The sequence below is a fragment of the Pimephales promelas genome, chromosome 1, assembly GCF_988280905.1.
Source record: "Pimephales promelas chromosome 1, fPimPro1.hap1.1, whole genome shotgun sequence".
Taxonomy (NCBI): domain Eukaryota; kingdom Metazoa; phylum Chordata; class Actinopteri; order Cypriniformes; family Leuciscidae; genus Pimephales; species Pimephales promelas.
In genome coordinates, this window is record NC_142769.1 from 52767953 (window position 1) to 52789268 (window position 21316).

The 21316-nt window shown below is 36.4% G+C and overlaps 1 protein-coding gene across 1 annotated transcript in view; it reads right to left on the bottom strand.

Moving 5' to 3' along the window:
• Window positions 1-21316, bottom strand: part of slc12a6 (solute carrier family 12 member 6) — a 30144-nt gene that overhangs the window by 3820 nt on the left and 5008 nt on the right. Inside the window, exons 6-21 of the mRNA XM_039663802.2 lie at window positions 21262-21316; window positions 20112-20242; window positions 19711-19952; window positions 18111-18394; window positions 16104-16265; window positions 15620-15718; window positions 15423-15480; window positions 13188-13362; window positions 12921-13039; window positions 11919-12017; window positions 11706-11825; window positions 11370-11474; window positions 9480-9648; window positions 8765-8960; window positions 4533-4702; window positions 2798-2929 (exon numbers count right to left, since the gene is read on the bottom strand). Coding sequence (XP_039519736.2) covers window positions 2798-2929; window positions 4533-4702; window positions 8765-8960; window positions 9480-9648; window positions 11370-11474; window positions 11706-11825; window positions 11919-12017; window positions 12921-13039; window positions 13188-13362; window positions 15423-15480; window positions 15620-15718; window positions 16104-16265; window positions 18111-18394; window positions 19711-19952; window positions 20112-20242; window positions 21262-21316 — 2316 coding nt within the window. The remainder of the gene's footprint in view (window positions 1-2797; window positions 2930-4532; window positions 4703-8764; window positions 8961-9479; window positions 9649-11369; window positions 11475-11705; window positions 11826-11918; window positions 12018-12920; window positions 13040-13187; window positions 13363-15422; window positions 15481-15619; window positions 15719-16103; window positions 16266-18110; window positions 18395-19710; window positions 19953-20111; window positions 20243-21261) is intronic.

Here is a 21316-nt window from a genome sequence, read left to right on the forward strand (position 1 = left end):
ACACACCACAACCTTCAACGACCTTTAACCTTCAGTGTTAATATAACTCACAATATCTCATCATAAATCAGATTATAACATGCTGAGATACTACAAAACGGGTTTTATTCATATTAAGGTATTAAGTACTAATATATTAAACAGGTGTAAATCCAGCGTTTAATGTTGTTTATGTGTGTATGTGGTGTGTTTATTCTGCTTTAACACACACCGTGTGTAAGTGGACAACATTGCTGAGTATTTCCTCCTTAAAACTGCAGTGAACCAAAGACAGTCTCAAAAACACGCTTTGAAATAACCAATCAGACACAACCAGTCGATCTCTGAGTGAGTGAGTGGAGGCGGGGCTCATTTGCATATTAATAGAACCACACATACTAAATGAGGCGAGGGTGTCGAGTTACATTCAAGATATTTTATGGCTAAATGTGAACGATATCTAAGTTTTATTTTTTACCTTCTTGGAATCGATAAACAGAATCGAAATCGTAAAAATTCAAACGTTCCCAGCCCTAAAGACACACTATTTACATCTAAACGTGTGTAAGTCTTTCTTCCTGTGACACAAAGAGTTTATGTAATCAAAAAACACCAACATCATCCATTTATAATATCGGTTGTACTGCATTTTAACCCCTGAACTGTCACCGTCCCGGTACCGGGACGCCTAACTTTATTTCACTATATTTCTATTAAATCTTAATCTAATTATGACAAATTACATATCGTTGGAAAGGTCTAAGACTTCTAAATAGATATTCTACCCCTGTTTTGTGTTAAAAATTATGTAGGAAGACTAATTGATGAATTTATGACAAGAGTGCACCTAAAAAAATCTGCATCATAACAGGAGGTCTGACCTTTGTCACAAAAAGTCGATGCACCCACTTTTAATCATTGAAACTTCTGTTTTTATGCTAAAAGTTCATAATAAAACATATAATCTAGTATTTTTCAATAAAAAATAAAAAATTATAGTACAATATTATCCTCCAAAAATTATAATATTTATATTTATTATCCTCTAAAATATAATATTATTTTTTATCACCTTTTTCACATATTTTAGCAGTTATCATAAATTAGGTATCATTTGAAAGCTTATAAACTCAGAATTCATCGTGTTAAAACTGTTTTATAATTGAACGTTGCGTTACCATAGAAACGGTACTTATTTTATCAGGCTCCTCCCCTTTTGGGTGTCATTATATTTCATAATTTATGATCAAAACCTTTTCTAATCTTGACAAAACACATATTGTCAGAAAGGTCTGAGTCTCAAGGTTCCAAATTTTGTGACAGAATTGATGTTTGGACAGAAATGTATTAATTTGTTAAGGCAGAATGTACACAACTAAATTCAATGGAATTCAATGGCACCCGGTGGCTATTTTTGGTACTACGCCTAAACAAAATCTCATGGGAACTTCAATTTTTGTGATATCAACTTCAAATTTGTAACACAATTAGATAAGATTTATGTCTTTGATTTTATAGAAATTTTAGAGTAAAAAATATTTTGTAAAATATATATTTTATATAAAATAAAAAATATATAGTACAGTATATTTGATTTACTGTAAATTTAAACTTCCATAACTTTTTCATACTTTCATTTTTTGAAGTGTTTTCACTTCAGCAATAATCTGCTGAGTGTTTTCTTTAAAACAAGACCAAACTTGGGTATATATTCCAAAGCATTCTTGAATTACAACCATTTAAGTGTGAATAGTGCATTTTAACCCCCATTCTCAAAAGGGGGGGTGACAGTTAAGGGGTTAAGTAGAGCCAGACCGATATTATCGTCCGATATTAGGCATTTTCCATAATATCGGTATCGGCTGTTATAATCGCAGATAAATGAATATTTCAAAAATAAAATAAAAACGGACAAAACACGCTTTAATCATCTCTCCTTGGCCTGTTATATTGAAAATGTATGTTTTACAATATACAGTATGATGTTATCTATTGCTAAATTATGGCTCATCATAGACTAGCTAACCACAACGCTAGCTAATGCCGCTATCATCAGTGGAAGACCGCTAACGTTAAAATTAATGAGCTTGGAAACCACTATTAACTTTTTCTGCCTAAATAAAGTAATGATTATTGTATTTATAACTACCATATCTCTAGTTACAGTCCCTGCATTGTAAAATGTAAGTTATACTTGTAAAATCCGTTTTATTTTTTCCCAAATTCCGTTTTTTCCGTTTTAATTTTTGGGAATTTTTAATTTTTTAACCCTTTAATGTTATTTCAGTTGTAAAAAGAGCTTTTGATGTTGCTTTTAATGTTAATGATTAAAATGTACACAAATAAAATAGGCATTTACTCTTAAAATGACAAATACTGCATGATGGAACATAACACTGCACTCTAAGTACTTCAAGTAACAACAAAATATGGTTATGTTGGGACTAATTATTAATATATTTAATATATTTTGAAGTTCCTCTGTTGTGTTGTGACAATAAAAGAAGTTTTTTATTTATTTAAAACTCATTCATAACTACAAATAACTATGTTAGGGAAATTTGTTAATGTTTTGTTGCACGTTTCTAAATATATATATATATATATATATATATATATATATATATATATATAAATATATATCTATATCGGCCGATATATCGGATTTTAAAACCCCAAAATATTTCTATCGGTATCGGCCTTCAAAATCCTTTATCGGCCGGGCTCTAATTTTAAGGTGTCCATGTGTCAGTGCTGAAGAAAACTACATGAACTTACTACAGGGTTAGAGTTAGTGTGTGTAATTGTGTGTGCCCACCATCTCGACGACCTCCACGTACGCGTCGATGCGCAGGTGGTACAGGAACGTGGCCAGGTCCTTCTTCATCTGGATGGAGTTGTCCTCCATCTGGGCCACGGTGAAGATGCGCATCGAGCATTTATGCCACACCTGAGACACACACACACACGTGCAGTTACTCCACACACACAATCACCAGTGAACTTTGACTAAACAGGAACACAAATGTCAGCCAATGGAGATAATTTAAAGGGAAGTTTTCAAATATGTTAATTTCTTTTACTTTCAAGATATTTGGACATACAAAATGACAAGACTGTGAATTTTGCTTTCTGTGAAACTGACCAAAATGAAGTGAGTTTATGATTAAACTGGAACAAATAACTGCCAATGGACCAATTGGCATTTGCATCTTAAGTTAATGCATCTTGATAAAGTCAAGTCAAGTCACCTTCATTTAATCAGCACTTTTAATAAGTTAATCTAGAAGTTCTGCTTGTTAACAGCAGGTGTTCATCACTAATGTCAAGTCACCAATTATACAGCGCTTTAGATGTTATTTACTTTAAGAAATTAAAGTAACAGAGATTATTTTGGTTTTACAGCAGCTCTAGAATAAAGTTAGTTGATTGATTCACTTCCGTTGCAAAGATCATCAGTTATTAACTTAGGGGCCGCTAACACGACTTCAAAACTTCAATTACTTTGACAACGTTTTCACTTCAGGACTAATCATTAGGGCTGGGTATTGAGACAAATTTCACAATTCGATTTCGATTCACAAGCTTGCAATTCGATTCGATTACGATTCGATTCAATATTGATTATTTTGGATATCAGTTCCAATAAATGGCCATTTTTCTCAAGGGAATCAAATCTCTGAACTAATGCTGTAAACTATGGGAGTCTAGTTGGGCTTCATTAGCCTAATATGAAGGTTATAATGAACTGTTTTGTAGCTATACAAACACTTAAATTACACTTTTATTTATTTTTATAATAAGAAGATTATATGAAATATAAACATTTAAATGGTGGCTGTCATAAAAACTTGCCAGATTTATTCAAATATGCATTAAATATTGACGAACATTAAGATTATAATGCATATGTAATATGGTGTATATATTCAGCAAAATGTTCCTCTCTAGAGTATTTTTTCTAGCTGACTAACGAGTTTATGTGGGTTTTCTGAGGTAAATATGACGATACATTGATTACAAGCTGTTTAACTGACGTCTTTCCACGGTTGAAACGCTGATTGAGCGAATCAATGTGACATGATCCGGATTTGGATAAGTTGTACTGTATCTTTAACACACTTTCAGATGCTCATTCATGTTTATTTGGCGCTGTAACTGGTATTATTAAGCCGGAAGAGAGATCAGCGCTGCTGCTTCTCCAGAGCGATCTCACGCCACAGCGACAAAACGCTATTTATGTTTTTGAATTTCTAAAGAAAATGGACATAATTTGAAAATTGAGACTTTGTTTCATATCAATAGTAACAAAGGACAAAGATTATTGTGATTTTTTGGATGCGCGCAGCCGCGATACAATGATCCATTCATTCAAATGAAACAGGATGACTAATCGATTCTTGAGATTTAAGAATCGATATCGGTTCGTAAAAATGAGAATCGATTAATATCGAGAAATCAATATTTATTACCCAGCCCTACAAAAGATGATTAAATAATACAGATGTTTAGGTATTTGTTTGGTAAAACAGGATATATACACACACACACACCTTGTGTTGTCTGAGCAGGAACGGCAGCAGCATCAGCATCCCCCCGTCGTGCACGATCCACCACACGTCGATGAAGCCCTCGGTGCACGGCTCGCTGTTGCTCGGGAACAGAGAGATGTTCTTGGGCACCAGTAGAGCCAGATGAGCCGTCGTGGTGACACGCACCGTGTCTGAAGCAGGAGAGAGACTGAGACAACTTCCTCAAAAACACACTTCCTGCACACTTTTTCAAGTAAAATGTAAGGCTTTTTAAGAGCTTTTTAAGACCTGAAGAAATCAAAATTAATACCATACATTAGGGGTGTGCGATATTGACAAAAATATATCTCGATATTTTCAACTTTTTGTTGATAAACACAAAACAAAAACACAATCAGTAAAATATCAACTAATTATTATCAACAATAATTAGTTGATATTTTACTGATTGTTTTTGTGCTGGTGCCATGGCTAGGGTTGGGTATCGAGATTCGAGTATCGATTGGAACCGAGACTAACTTTTCATTTTTTTTCCGGGATCGTTCAAAAGTTAAAATTTTGATTCCTAGTTTCGATATTCACAGTCCGCCGAGCGGAAGAAGAAACCGCTGAACAACACCAATGAAGAAGCGTCTACCGGAAGTGTTGGCATAACCACGCGAGTCGAACATGAGTAGCTTACGTCGGCGGTCCAAAGTGTGGCTTCACTTTTCTAAAAATAACGAAATCTCGGCAAAATGCAAAATTTGTGACAAAAGGAGTATTTTTACAGAAGGAGTATTTCCTTCAGAAAGGCCGTTGGTTAGCAAGGTTAGCTAAACTTTTTTGACCCTGCCTCTTAAAAGAATCGGAATCGAGAATCGTTAGGAACCGGAATCGAAACAAGGAATCGGAATCAGAATCGTTCAAATTCAAACGATACCCAACCCTAGCCATGGCTGGTTTAGGCCTGTTGTTGACAGCAGATTTATATTTTTCATATTCTATGCAGTGTTCACAGCAGTGACAGAAATTATTAATTAATGTGCAATATTTGCCACCTTAAATTGATTTCCAGGGGCATTTTCACCTATTTATGGAGATTCAGAGTTATGCACCACGTATATACAGTAATTATACTTATTCATACAATAATATTTAATTACACAATAATTATGCAGTACCACTGTTAGCAGTCAAATTAAATCATTCGATTAAAAATCCATCTTAGCAGTGCAGAGGTGACGCAGAAGCGGCATTAATATATACACTCCATTTACAATTGCATAAATCAAGCTATAATTATAATTTTTTTTAAATCAATATTCAATATTTAAATGTGAAATGATTTCAAATTTTAACGTTCTACTTTTAATATGAAACTAAAACCGCCATTAGCTAACCGGCGGTAAATCGCTGTCTTAATAAGCGAGTTGAGGGAGTCATTCATTCAACCGATTTGTTCAAACGGGAAAGAAGCAAGTGATTGAATCGTTAAAATGACTCGTTCGAAACGCGGATTTCCTTCACGAGATCATCGCTGTCTGTTGCATTGAGACTTTATTTTGAAATTCTAGTCGGCGAAATAAAGGGAAAACAAACAATATCGATAATGTTATGTCCAAAAACTAACTCACAATGTCAATTTATTTTTAATTTAACTATTAATAGACAATACACATCGCACACCCCTACGCACATAAAGAATTAACTTACGACTGAACTGACATTTGCCAACTTTCTTCTCTCCTCCTCTCCTGTCTCGCGTGCAGGAGACGGACGTTATTTTACCGGGAATGTGACGCGAATTGTCACGTGAACAAGCAAATCCACAAAGATAGATAAAAATGAATACGTACGCAAATTAGATGGTTTTAATTTGGAAAACATTAAGATATGACTAAGTCGAAGTGCCATCTAAAATTTAAGACCTTTCATACCTAAAAATAAGACTTTTAAATTTTAAATATCTAATTTAAGACTTTTTAAGGACCCGCGGGAACCCTGACACAGTGTCTGAGGCGCTTCGCTATCTCAGCTCTTTTCTCTCAGTGTCTGATACGCTTCGTTTGATTCAGTCTCTCTAAGCTCCGCCTCTCTGAGAGCTGCTCTGCTCTGATTGGTCAGAAACGCTCATTATCATATCTGAGTCTCAGCTCTTGATCACAGTGATACGAACAGTGACGATGGCGTGGGTTTCACCGTATCAATCTCAGACAACAGCGTCTCCTCGACACGAACCCAACTCGCTACAGTGTTGGAGGGCGGAGCTAAGAGACGCTGCTCAGCCAATCAACACCATAGGCTGGAATTATGCTAATTAGTTACAAACCTACATAGAAATTGAGACAGAAGTAGATTATAGTATATATTATATTAATTAGATTTTTTTTTCACAATAATATCCGAAGGTTATCTTTAAAAGAACCGAATCACTCAGTGATCAGTGTTGATTCTGTTAATTAAAATTAAAACCACTTAAAAGATTTTTTTGTTGGATAAATATGGGTTTTAAAGCGCTTTTGCGTCACATCTCGGAACACAAATGAAGATATTTCTGATTAAATCTGAGGGATGTCTCACTCCTAAACACATAGAGGTTTGGAACAACATGAGGGGTGAACTGATTTTTGGGTGAACTATCCCTTTAAAAACACGCAAAATTATGTCAAAACTCTGGTCTTGGTGAGTAACCTTGTAAAGACAGTCGTTTATGTCTTAAATTAGCATTAAACACTATAATGAGACAGTAATGATCCGTGCACAACCGCTAGTTTAAAGTGATCGCAGCCATATGTGTCTGTCATTAACAACATAATATAGCATTAATTGTAAGCAATCAGAATTAATAGCCTATGTATTTAATTCAGTCTGGACTAGTGTTGTCAAGAAACTCGGTACTTCGGTACCAAGTCGGTACTAAAAAAAAAAAAATGTTACGCTACGCTGGTATTAGTATTGTCATTTAATGTCAGTGCCAGTTCTAGGCGTATTCTTGCCTTTATAACTCAGCAGGTTTAAAAAGCCTTTTTAAAATTAAATATGAATGCAGTTTTAGATTAAATAAAAGGACAGTCAAGTCAAATAAAACATGTTTTATGGTAATGCTACAAAGATACCATTCATCAACATTACTTAGTTATCAACACATTGAGTGAACAATATATTTTTACAACATTAATTAATGTTTGAAAATGTTATTTATTACAAACACCTGATTGTTCATGTTTGTTCACTTAATTCATTGTGCATTAAATAAATAATGGATTAAAACTTTACGAACAACTTTAAAAATGTGTTAGTGTATACTATTGTTTATTTTAGGTCATTTTATCTAAAGTGTTTATAATACAAATGTACAGTTCCCATACTTGTAACCGTGATAAACACTTAAATATATGTAAATTTAAACAAAGCTTTGGTACCGAAATTGGTACCGAGAACCGTGAATTTTAACTGGTATTGGTACCGAATACTGAAATTTTGGTACCGTGACAACACTAGTCTGGACTAAAAAGACTACCCAGTGTTATTTTACGTTGGATTTACTTTATTCAGTTTGTATTTCTGACATACCCAAAAAACTACCCAAAAATGTCTCTTTATTCTTATTTTTCAATTTAATTCAAAGATTGAAATCAAGCTTCCATGTGTTGCATAAACTCTTAACAAAAAATTACCTCATCGTAAAAACAAGCATTTATTTTTTAGATAAGATCAATGTAATGAAAAAAATGCCTAAATATTAATATATTTATTTATCTATATCTGTCTTAAACATAAAATAACCTGATCCTGTCTGACTTGTCCAATTTCCAGCATCAATTCTGCATCAAAATCCCGTCTATTCATTGTATGCATTTAATGTATAGCGTACCTAAAATAAAAAGAGTTTTATATACAGGTTTGTGGCTCTTAATTTCTTTGTATTAATTAACCACTAGTAAATTTATGTCCTGTTCTTTTTTTATAAATAGGATTTGTATTACATCCATATTCATTATAGTTTAATCGAGAATCCAAATCGAAAATCGAATCGAGAATCGAACTGAGAGCTTGCGAATCGAAATCGAATCGAATTGAACATGTGAATCGATACCCAGCCCTAGTTTTAAAGCGCTTTTACGTCATCTCGAAACACAAACGAAGATATTTCTGATTAAATCTGAGCGCTGTCTCACTCCTCCGTGGGCTTTCCGGCCCAGAAAAGTTATTAAAGACATCGTAAGTGAACAACTTATGTCCGTGTGCGGGTGTGATGGGAAGGCACTCACTGATGAAGGTCTTCCAGCTCTGCGGGTCTTCGCTCTGCCTCCAGGCCAGTGGCCAGCCCATGACCACAGTGTTGTGCCTCATGCCCCCCAGCCCGCTCGACTGGATCATGTGACTGATGCCCTCGCGGGGCTTCTGGGCCACGATGCAGTGGACGAAACCCTTGACGCGCTCCTTCTCCATCAGATGCCTGAGAGTCTGGGGGAACAGAGACACGTGAGCTCACGGTTACATCGCGGTTCATTTCAGAGCTTGACAGGAAGTGCACGAGTCCACATTACAGTTTACAGTGATCTGTTATCTGCATTTCAGAAATGTAGTGAGCTAATAATGTATTAATATAAACAATGTAGTAATTTAATTCGGGTCACACAACCCCAACGATAAGATAAAGACGAGTCTTGTGTTTCAGGTTTTCCTGCTTGAATGTTGATTATTCTCCTCATATTCTCCATTGTTGCGGCTCCTCTCTTCCCAGTCTGTCAGTAACGCTCTGTTTACTTCCTGTCTCTATGAAGCCCCTCCTCCTGAAAAGCACACTGTGCTCTGATTGGTCGGCTGGTGTTTGGTTTTATGATTGGTTTATTAAGCAGTGTCGAGACTTGCGTACACGTGATTTTGTCGTTTTTTTTATTCGAATTAAATTTGCAAAGATTTCAAACCAACTTTGTTGGCGTTGTCATAATGAGGTAATTGAGGGAAATAAGCGTGACACACCTGCTCCGCGGCCAGGGCCTCGCCGTACGCCTGCAGGAAGTTCCCCGGGATGACGGTCCCCACGATGGTCAGGCCCTTCCCTGCCTTCAGCTGAGACGCAAACGTCAGCAGGCGCGGAGACTTCACGTGGGCGTCCTCGTCCAGCTTCAGCAGCACCAGCAGCTGCGGCCTGACACACACACACACACACATTAACCCTTGTGCATCCTGATGGACATTTTTGTCCTTTTCAGTTTTGTTTTTTTGATCACTTTGCCTGTGTTAAAGCTAACTGCTAAAAACTTGGCACAGGTGTGTATCTTTATTGGAATTTTACTATTTCACCGTAATTTTTTTGCATTAGGGTACAAAAAATACTCCCTCTCAGCACCTTTTGGACAAAAACGTCCCCATTAAAACTGCCATTTTTATCCCCGGTTCAGTTAACTATAAAATTATGCAATCTTTGTTAAGAGGCTTTCATTCTGATGGCAAGGCTTTTTACTATTTTTTTATCAGATGGTGTCATTTTTTTTAAAGTTTGGCCTATAAAACAAATATCGCTTTATTCCTGTTTTCTGCTTCGGCATATTATAGAGCCGACTGGATAAATTATGCAATGATATTTGTGTGGGTGTGTTGGTATGGATGTCAGAGTGTGGTTAGTATGCGTGTTATAAAAAAATATGTGTGTGTTCAAATCACTGTGAGCTCCAGTGGGGTTTTGCTGCCACCCAATGGGGAAAATATGTTACTGCGCCCAAACAAACTGTTACCCAAAGCTCATTTATTGAGATATCATCCTCAACCTATTTAGATTTATGGCTTTGATTTTATTGCAGTTTTGAGTTCAACCTGATTTATAAAATACATATTTTATATAAAATAATTTTCATAAACTTATACCTATATAACTTTTTTTTGGATTAACTTATTATTATTTTTTTCCTTCAGCAATAATCTGCAAAGGGTCTTCTTTAAAATTATACCAAACTTAAGTCTGTGCTCCAAAGCGTCACATTTTTTGACATGGACATTTTTGTCCTCTTTTTACCTATGTGTAACTTTTTTTAATTGATGCACAAGGGTTAAAACTAAAGCATGTCTGTAATATAACACCCTCTACTGCACCATTATCTCATTACTGAGTCACTGAATCTTTACACTGATCTGTTCAAACGCAGATTCATCAGTGATGAGGCACCGCAATCTGTCACTCAACGCTCCTGCTGTGGCTTTAGTTGGAAATACTGGTTGAAATATCCAACATGATGTATCATTAACCCTCTGGGGTTGTTCGTTTCAGAGTCACACTCGGGGTGTTCGGGTCCAAATGGACCCAAAGGGCGGGATTCATATTTTAAAAAAACAAAAATCATGATTTTTTTTTTTTACTCGTTTTTTTATAGTATTTTTTCTTTTCTTTTTTGGTTTTGAGAAAATTTCAAAATTTCCCCCCATTGAACATAATAGAAAAATATTTTTAAAAAAATATTAAATATTAAATATTAAAATATTGTGTCTGGATGTGTCTGTTTTGCACTCTTGATGTTTTATAGATTCACCCCTTCACTGTTGTGTGCTTTTTTTCAAGATCGTGGCTGATTTGTAGATTGTACGCACAAAAAAACTCAGTATTTTCACATTTTTGCCAATTTCCCATTCATTTTCCATGTGGGTCCATTTGGACCCGAACACCCCAATTGTGACTATTTTTTTTACAACCACTTAGACTACTCACATCCTGTCCCCAATTTTTTTGGGGTCTTCAAATACCAAATACCAACAAAGTCACCAAATTTCGGACCATTTCGAGGAAGCTGTGATTTAAAAAAAAATTTATTTAAATTCTTCGGGTCCATTTGGGCCGAACAACCCCAGAGGGTTAATGGTGTGTGTGTGTGTGTGTACCTCCAGTTCTTGGTGTGTGGCGGTCCTTCCTCCAGCCGGAGCAGAGCGAAGCGAGCCGCGCTGAGAGACAGACCCCTGATGCCGTCGCCCCACTCCTTCTCTGCCCTGAACACACACACACACACACACACTGAGCACCAGTGCTGGACGATTCATCAAAATAAAATCTAAAACTTTATTAGTTCTTATAAACTGGCTGTTGTCCACTAAAGAGAAGATCTAAGGGTCCCTACAGTTTCTCACACACACACACACACACTCAGACACAATCACAACCACGCACTTACACACACACACACACTCACAGAATCACACACACTCACACACACAACGTACCCGTGGTACTCGATGTATTTGTAGATCATTCCGGCTATCACCATGGCGACGATAGCGTAGTACCATGACGATATGAACATGAGAGCCAGACAGATCATCATGCCTAGAAACGACAACGTCCTGAGGGCGACAGGAAATGACATCAACAGATGCCTGCGGAGTGAGTGTGCGATGGCATGAATGTGTGTGTGTGTGTGTGGTTGTGTGTCGCACCAGTGGTAGTATGAGAACCGCGGTCTCCAGTTGGGCGTTCTGAGCAGCGTCTGCAGAGCGCAGGCCAGGTTCACGAACAGGTAACACATCAGGAAAAACCTGCTCACACACACACACACACACACACACATCACTGAAAAATTATTACAGTTAAATATATATTACAGCTACAAGCAGCCGTAAAGGGTTAAGCGTTCGCGCCATCACGGCCAACTCCAACAATCAGCAATTAAACACTTTCACTTCTTTTGACCACGAGGTACTTTAGAAATCCCTTCAGGGCATTGTGTTGAAGACACACACCAAGTTTCGTAACGATACACAAATACGTTAGTAAAGCACCATTTTAAAATGAAAATTTAAAATGGCCGATATGGGTATCGTTCAACTCGTCATGTTTCACTGAATCTAAAGAGACCAGTTGTGTGATTTATGGTCAAACCGTTCAGCAGTTATAAGCAAAAAGAGCCATTTTTTGTATCCCCTGACCACTAGGTGGCGCTGTGCTCAGGTCGCCTCAGGTCATGGTTTTCATAACACACACCAAGTTTGGTCAGAATACGCTAAAGCGTTGCTGAGATGTAGCCTCAAGTAGTTCATTTTGGCTGTTCTTCGTCAAATTCGTTCGTACGTTATTTGAGAACAGTTTGACGAACGATTCCAGAACTTTTTGTCTGAAGATGATTTGTTTCAGTTTTCATGAATAATAATAGGGTGCAATCGAATTGCCCGGAGCCAAATCAGAGGAAAAAAAGTTTGTTTCTAGCCCTTAATGATTAGCATAACCGCGAGTGCAGCGTTGCACAGTAGGGGGCGCTAGAGGATCGAGACTGTGGTTCATGATCAGACGGTCCTCTATCAGTGTGCCAAATTTCCCACAAGCGGTTCTGTACCCACAGAGCAAATAATAATCTGAACGCCAACAATCACAATAGGATCATAAGCAGCTTCGGTAATAATAATTAATAATCATACAGTAATAATAGTGTGTGAATGACTTACATGGACAGTATTGGAGCGACGAGGTCCAGCGACGCGATCAGGATCCCCAGCTCAGCCAGAACCGCAGTCAGGAGGAGAGCCCATGTGGGTTCCCCATTAGCCTTCCCGTGCCCGAACACCTGCACACACACACAACACACACACTGAACACACCCTGAACACCTGCATAAACTGTGTGTGTGGCGTCTCAAGTGTGTGTAGTGTCTCAGGTGTGTTTAGAGTCTCGGGTGGGTGTTATCTAAGGTGTGTGTGTGTGTGTAGCCTCACCCTCAGGAAGGGAATGATGTTGTCTTTAGCGATGGCCTGCAGCAGTCGAGGAGCGCCGGTCAGGGATTGGAGGCCAGCGCCACACGTAGAGAAGAACGAGCCAATCACAATCACCCACGGCGAGGGCCAGGAGAGCGTACCGACCACCAGATTCCCTTTCACCGAGTCTCCAAACCTGCACACGGCCAGAGGACGACAGCTTTACACACACACACACTCATCTGTCAGAGGACGACAGCTCTACATCTCTAACGCACACGATAAATAAACAGGATTTTGATGCGAGATGAAAACTGATGAGGCAGAACAGCCGATCCGGTTACTGTATGATTATGATCACATGAAATCAAACACATGAAATCTCCCAGCATCCGTGCTGTAACCGATAGGGCCCTATAAAATCCGTATAATTTTTTTTTTCCCAAATTCCATTTTATTTTTCCCAAATTCCGTTTTATTTTTCCCAAATTCCGTTTTATTTTTCCCAAATTCCGTTTTATTTTTCCCAAATTCCGTTTTATTTTTTCCCAAATTCCGTTTTATTTTTCCCAAATTCCGTTTTATTTTTTCCCAAATTCCGTTTTATTTTTTCCCAAATTCCGTTTTATTTTTTCCCAAATTCCGTTTTATTTATCCCAAATTCCGTTTTATTTTTCCCAAATTCCGTTTTATTTTTTCCAAAATTCCGTTTTATTTTTCCCAAATTCCGTTTTATTTTTCCCAAATTCCGTTTTATTTTTCCCAAATTCCGTTTTATTTTTTCCCAAATTCAATTTTATTTTTCCCAAATTCCGTTTTATTTTTCCCAAATTCCGTTTTATTTTTCCCAAATTCCGTTTTATTTTTTCCCAAATTCCGTTTTATTTTTCCCAAATTCCGTTTTATTTTTTCCCAAATTCCGTTTTAATTTTCCCAAATTCTGTTGTATTTTTTCCCAAATTCCGTTGTATTTTTCCCAAATTCCGTTTTATTTTTTCCCAAATTCCGTTTTATTTATCCCAAATTCCGTTTTATTTTTCCCAAATTCCGTTTTATTTTTCCCAAATTCCGTTTTATTTTTTCCCAAATTCCGTTTTATTTTTCCCAAATTCTGTTGTATTTTTTCCCAAATTCCGTTGTATTTTTCCCAAATTCCGTTTTATTTTTTCCCAAATTCCGTTTTATTTATCCCAAATTCCGTTTTATTTTTCCCAAATTCCGTTTTATTTTTCCCAAATTCCGTTTTATTTTTTCCCAAATTCCGTTTTTTCCGTTATAATTTTTGGGAATTAGTTTTTTTTAACCCTTGACTGTTATTTTAGTTGTAAAAATAGTATGCTTTTTAAAGTTAATGATTAAAATGTATTAAAAAAATACAAATAAATTAGGAATGACCTTAAATTTGTTGAGGTAATACAGACATTTACTCAGTAGCCTTTTCAGGACAAATACTGCATGATGCAACATAACACGGCACTCTTCAAGGAACAACAAAATATGTTTATGAGCTTTAAACTGTCCAGTAATATAAATTATATTAGTTTATAAGTTTAAATAAAGTCACACTCTGTCTCTCACGGAGTTCGCTTCGCTTTTGTCCAGTCCGGCGCCTCATAGACAGACGCGGTGTGCACGTCGTGTGTGTGTGAGAGAGAGAGATACAACTGAAATACAACTGAAAGAATACGCTGCGTGTTTTAAATAGTGTTAAAAACCGAAACGCACTATGTGTCGGCGATTAGTCAATGTGTGCGACATGCTTGGCTCGAGAGTTTCTTAACTTTTAGCCGACGAAAGCAGTCGCTTCCCCATGCTTTCATTGTTTTGATTTCGTCATTGGAGCTGAAATGACGGGTTGAGGGGTTTGTGTCGCCAAGATTTGATTCCCCCGGTCTGCATTTTCACCAGATATGCGTTCATCTCCCACACAAAAACAGAATTTCAAACCAAATATGTAAAAATCCACGAAATTCCGCGTTAATTGGCCAATTCCGCGATTCCGTCCGCGTTTTCGTTATCGCGGAAATCATAGGGCCCTAAACTGTGCTGTGTAACTTTACATGCAGACTCGGCTATGTACACTCCTGTAGGAGATTCATCTCAGAGAGCTCTCCTCTCCTGGCTGAACTGACACGCTGCACCGAAACATCGGCTGATTTGGTGTTTGTATCATGTTTGCCTAGCCCTAATCGGCATTCGCCACGCTGTTGTAAAAGAGCTGGAGGGATGGAGGAAAAATGGAGGAAGGAGACGCACTTGTCCCGCAGAACGACGCCCTCTACGCAGGATCCGAACAGCACAACACAGCTCAGATCTGAGTGCCGGTTCAGGAAACATCGCCAAAACACCAGACACACAACATCACAGCACACATCACTAGATACATTACTGACGGCAATGTGTTTGTAAGGATAATCCATGTGTGTGTGTGTGTGTGTTGTTTTTAAGGATACACACGAGGGATGTGGTGAGGATGGCCAGGATTGTGCCGATGGGAATCGAGCGTTGAGCATCTTTCAGATCTCCAGAACGGTTTGAGCCCGCCATGATTCCTGACACACACACACACACACACACACACACACAGAGAGAGGATCTGATGAACATCAGCGCAGCCACATGACCACACAGAGGATCTGGTGTCATGTGACATCACGGTCTCAGAAACACACAAAACCACATCTGAGAGTTAGCAATTAAATAAATAATAAAATTTGAATTAATTTAAATTAATTAAATATATAATTTCTTTAATTAGTTAAGTATAATGAATACACATGATCACAGTATATCCAGTATCTCCGGCACATACATTTTGCACGTTTGTCAGGAAATCAGAATGTAAACACACCGCAAAAATTCAAGAGCCGAACTTTGGTGCATTATTATAAACACACCCTTTGATTGACTGATAAAATAAGAGAAATGCAGGAATACCAGTCACAGAGGGAAAGAAGATCCCGACCAACAGCGTGAAGGAGGTGGTGATGTCAGCAAACACGTAAGGATAGTGATTGGACACGGCGGGAGAGTGGGCGGAGCGATGGACACCGCGCTCCAGAACGTCTCCTTTAGTGGAGTACGAGCTCCAGAGGTTCTCTAGACACAACAAAGGGTTGAAGAAAACACTCAAATTAGGGATCCTCGATATGTATCGGCCGACATATGATTATTTTTAATGTTATTGTTATCGGCACGATAAGAAAATTTGGCCGATAAATAATTTATTATTCTCTTCAGCTGAGAGTCTTCAGATGCGCACTGTTCAACATGTATATACAAATTTTGATTTATCAAATATAAAGAATATCTGTTGTTAGGCTTTCAAATGTAAAGAATATCATTTTTTTAGGCTTTCAAATAAAAATAATTATCGGTTATCAGCTTTCAAATTTAAAGATTATCGGTTATTGGCTTTCAAATATAAAGATTATCAGTTATCGGCTTTCAAATGTAAAGATTATCAGTTATCGGCTTTCAAATGTAAAGATTATCAGTTATCGGCTTTCAAATATAAAGATTATCAGTTATCGGCTTTCAAATGTAAAGATTATCAGTTATCGGCTTTCAAATGTAAAGATTATCGGTTATTGGCTTTCAAATATGAAGAATTATCAATTATCGGCTTTAAAATATAAAGAATTATCGGTTATCAGCTTTCAAATAAAAGATTATCAGTTATCGGCTTTCAAATGTAAAGATTATCGGTTATTGGCTTTTAAATATAAAGAATTATCGATTATCGGCTTTAAACTATAAAGAATTATCGGTTATCACCATTCAAATATAAAGATTATCAGTTATCAGCATTCAAATATAAAGATTATCGGTTATCGCTTTCAAATATAAAGATTATCAGTTATTGGCTTTCAAATATGAAGAATTATCAATTATCGGCTTTAAAATATAAAGAATTATCGGTTATCAGCTTTCAAATATAAAGATTATCAGTTATCGGCTTTCAAATGTAAAGATTATCGGTTATTGGCTTTTAAATATAAAGAATTATCGATTATCGGCTTTAAACTATAAAGAATTATCGGTTATCACCATTCAAATATAAAGATTATCGGTTATCACCATTCAAATATAAAGATTATCGGTTATCAGCATTCAAATATAAAGATTATCAGTTATCGGCTTTCAAATATAAAGATTATCAGTTATTGGCTTTCAAATATGAAGAATTATCAATTATCGGCTTTAAAACAAAGAATTATCGGTCATCGGCATTCAAATAAAAAGATTATTGGTTATCGCTTTCAAATATAAAGATTATCGGTTATTGGCTTTCAAATATGAAGAATTATCGATTATCGGCTTTAAACTATCAAGAATTATCGGTTATCAGCATTCAAATATAAAGATTATCAGTTATTGGCTTTCAAATATAAAGAATTATCAATTATCGGCTTTAAAATATAAAGAATTATTGGTTATCGGCTTTCAAATATAAAGATTATTAGTTATTGGCTTTCAAATATAAAGAATTATCAATTATCGGCTTTAAAATATAAAGAATTATCAGTTATCAGCTTTCAAATATAAAGATTATTAGTTATTGGCATTCAAATGTAAAGATTATCGGTTATTGGCTTTTAAATATAAAGAATTATCGATTATCACCTTTAAACTATAAAGAATTATCGGTTATCAGCATTCGAAGATAAAGATTATCGGTTATCGGCTTTGAAATGTAACGATTATCGGTTATTGACTTTCAAATATAAAGATTATCGGTTATTGGCTTTCAAATATGAAGAATTATCGATTATCGGCTTTAAACTATAAAGAATTATCCGTTATTAGCATTCAAATATAAAGATTATCGGTTATCGGCTTTGAAATGTAAAGATTATCGGTTATCGGCTTTCAAATATAAAGATTATCGTAAACAAATATTAAATTTAATGAAAACTGGCACTGGTATGGTTGCGTCTTTACCTGCAATCTTGCCGCTGGCGAGTCCCGGGAGTCCGTTGATCACGGTGACGTTGTTGTGCTGGAAGTACTCGTCGCACACGGCGTTCAGTTCGGAGCTGTTGCAGAAGTGCCGCCACAGGTCAGTGCTCTTCTCCAGCGCAGTGACTGGAGGAACTTCGGTGCCGTTGAGGCTCTCGCTGAAGTTAGCCGATTCCTGCACTAGCGAATCCATGAGCATTAGCTTCTCGCACTGGCCGTCCTTCAGCTCATGCTGGGAGAGGCTTCTGTTTCCCAGCATACACACACTGCAGGACATCAAGCGGACAGTTAGCAGTATACGGCAATAAACCATGCTCCTCTTTTTTTCATAAATCATTTCTATCAGCGTCAACCTTCATGTCTGTCTGTGGGTTTCGCAAATATTTAACCAATGAAAAGAGCTTGCGATTAATGCCTTTGGCTCCTCAAACTGTCAGTCAAGTCTCTGCTTGTTTGCAATGCAATGATAGTTTGAATTAGTACAGGGTTTTCTTTACTCAAAAATTGCATATCGGTGCATTCCTAGCCGTAATCTTTAAGTTTTTGAAGCTATAAGTTGATGAAAACGTAGTGTGATGCACTTACTGCCCTTCTAATGGCAGGAAAATAAGCGAAATGGCAGGTCAAAAACCTTGAAACTGAGCTTGATTTTGGTAAAAACGTTAATAATATAATGACACATGCATGTGACTATTTAACTATTTAAAAAATACCTTTTCCTGAAACGAGTAGAGTTTGTGGAGATCCAAGGTTTTTGGGAATACACAGTATTCGAATGACATTATTCAAACTAATGCAATAGATGTGAATACAAAAAAGTGTGTGTGTTTATTGGGATGTAAAATATGAGCAGATTAATCAGTCAAGTTGATTTCAGTCGTTTTTAAACAACACATTTTAAGCGACGCCACAAGTTTTCAGTGAAATTAAAAAAAAAAATACTTTTCTTTATTTATCTTGATAATGTTTATATAAATTTTATACATTTAATTTCATAATACTACGAATATTGTTGAATGCTGCTTGATACGTTCTTATTATGTATGTCGTTTTGGATTAAAATGACTATAATAATAATAAGGTTGTTTTTTGTGGAAATTAAGCAAAATAACTGTAATTTAAGCGCAATTTTGTGTAGTAATTAGGGCTGTGCAAAAATTAATTGCGATTAATCGCATCCAAAATAAAAGTCTGTGTTTACATAATATATTTGTGTGTGCTGTATATTATTATTTTGTATATATAAATACACACACATGTATGTATTTATTTAAGAAAATGTGTTATTTGTATATAAAATATTTATATTTATATAATATACAGAATTTAAGCACAAATAATTCTTAAATATATACATGCATGCATAGGTATTTATATATACAAAATAATTATACACAGCACACACAAATATATTATGTAAACTCAGACTTTTATTTTGGATGCGATTAATCGCAATTAATTTTTGCACAGCCCTAGTAGTAATATAAATATTTTATAGTTATATAACAACACTTTGTTTTGAATAAAAGCAACACTGCATGAGCATCAGCAGTAGTGATGTGTGTGTTTCTGATGAGCTCACGGGAAGTTGGGCGGGCTGATGGCGGACACCAGCGCTCCGGTGTAGATGGACACGATGGACACAATGACGCAGGCCAGGAACACCGACGCCAGCTTGTTGACGTACTTCACGCCCACGAACACCAGCAGGGACATCAGCGCCAGGAAGATCGAGCCGTACACACGCATGTTGTTCAACATGGCCGCCGCCTCGCCGTCGGGGCCGTCAGAGACGAAGATGGCGGCGCCGGGAGCAATGTACATCTGCACACGCAGGACAACACTCATCACTCATACAGGATAATAACACATTAACATAACATAAATCATATGGATGGATGGGTCGAACCTTTAGATAGAGAGACAGATAGATAGACAGAGAGAGATAGAGATGGAGTGATAGAGAGATAGAGAGATGGATACCAGCAGGATCTCGACGGCCCCGAGGATGTACATGGACCCGGCGAAGGTGGTGCCGAGATAGAAGCAGGAGCCCACGGCCCCCCCGAACTCAGGCCCCAGCGAGCGGGAGATCATGAAGTACGACCCACCCGCTGCACCACACACACACACACACACACACACACACAGGACAGGAGTGTGTTAGTCACTATGTTAACACTACAACAGCAGGAGTCAGACGCATTCATCAAACCTATAGCGGCACAATCTCTCTCTTATACACACACACACACACACACATATATATATAAATACACACACATATCTATATATATATAATCACGTATCAAATCGTGATTATTAAGCATGCAGAAATTATTAAATCAAGTGAATAGAGAGACAACATTCAAATTTTACTTTCAGAAACTTAACAATTGCTAACCTCATAAATAGTTATATATATATATATATATATATATACTATTTAAATGTAGTATTTATTTGTAACACACACATACACAGTGTTATAAATAAATTATTTATTTATATAAATAAATATATATATATAATATAGTATATATAACACATACACACGAATAAACAATATATATTTATTAAATATATCTTTTATTTCGATGTTTATTATAAATAAAGTAATTAAATGAATGAATTAACGCTGTATTTATATATTATAGAGAGATTTATGATACATATATTAAAATAAATTAATATACGAAGAGTTCAGATGCAAAAGCCTCTAAATGCCATTTGAAATTTTCTTCTTTAATGATGATTTTTATCAAACTTGTATATTTAAGTTCAGTGATTTCACTTAAATTGCAATGATAATTACCTATTAATTGTTATTTAAGTGAAATTACTGAACTTAAATATATAAGTTTGATAAAAATCATCATTAAAGAAGAAAATTTTAAATGGCATTTAGAGGCGTTTGCATCTGAACTCTTCATACATAAAGTATAAATGTCTATAGCTTGTTTGTAAATAAAGTAAATGTAAAAAATTCAGCAGATATTCTTATATGGGCTGGAATAAAGTTGTCTTGTAAGAAATGATTGTGGATCACAGTACGTCTCACTTTGGCTCCAACTAATACCCAGAATGCCTCTGAATGTGAGTGTGTGTGTGTGTGTTCAGCGAGGAGGTTTACCTGGAACGACTCCGTTAGTAGCGATGGCACTCATAGATATCGCCGTCAGCAGCGT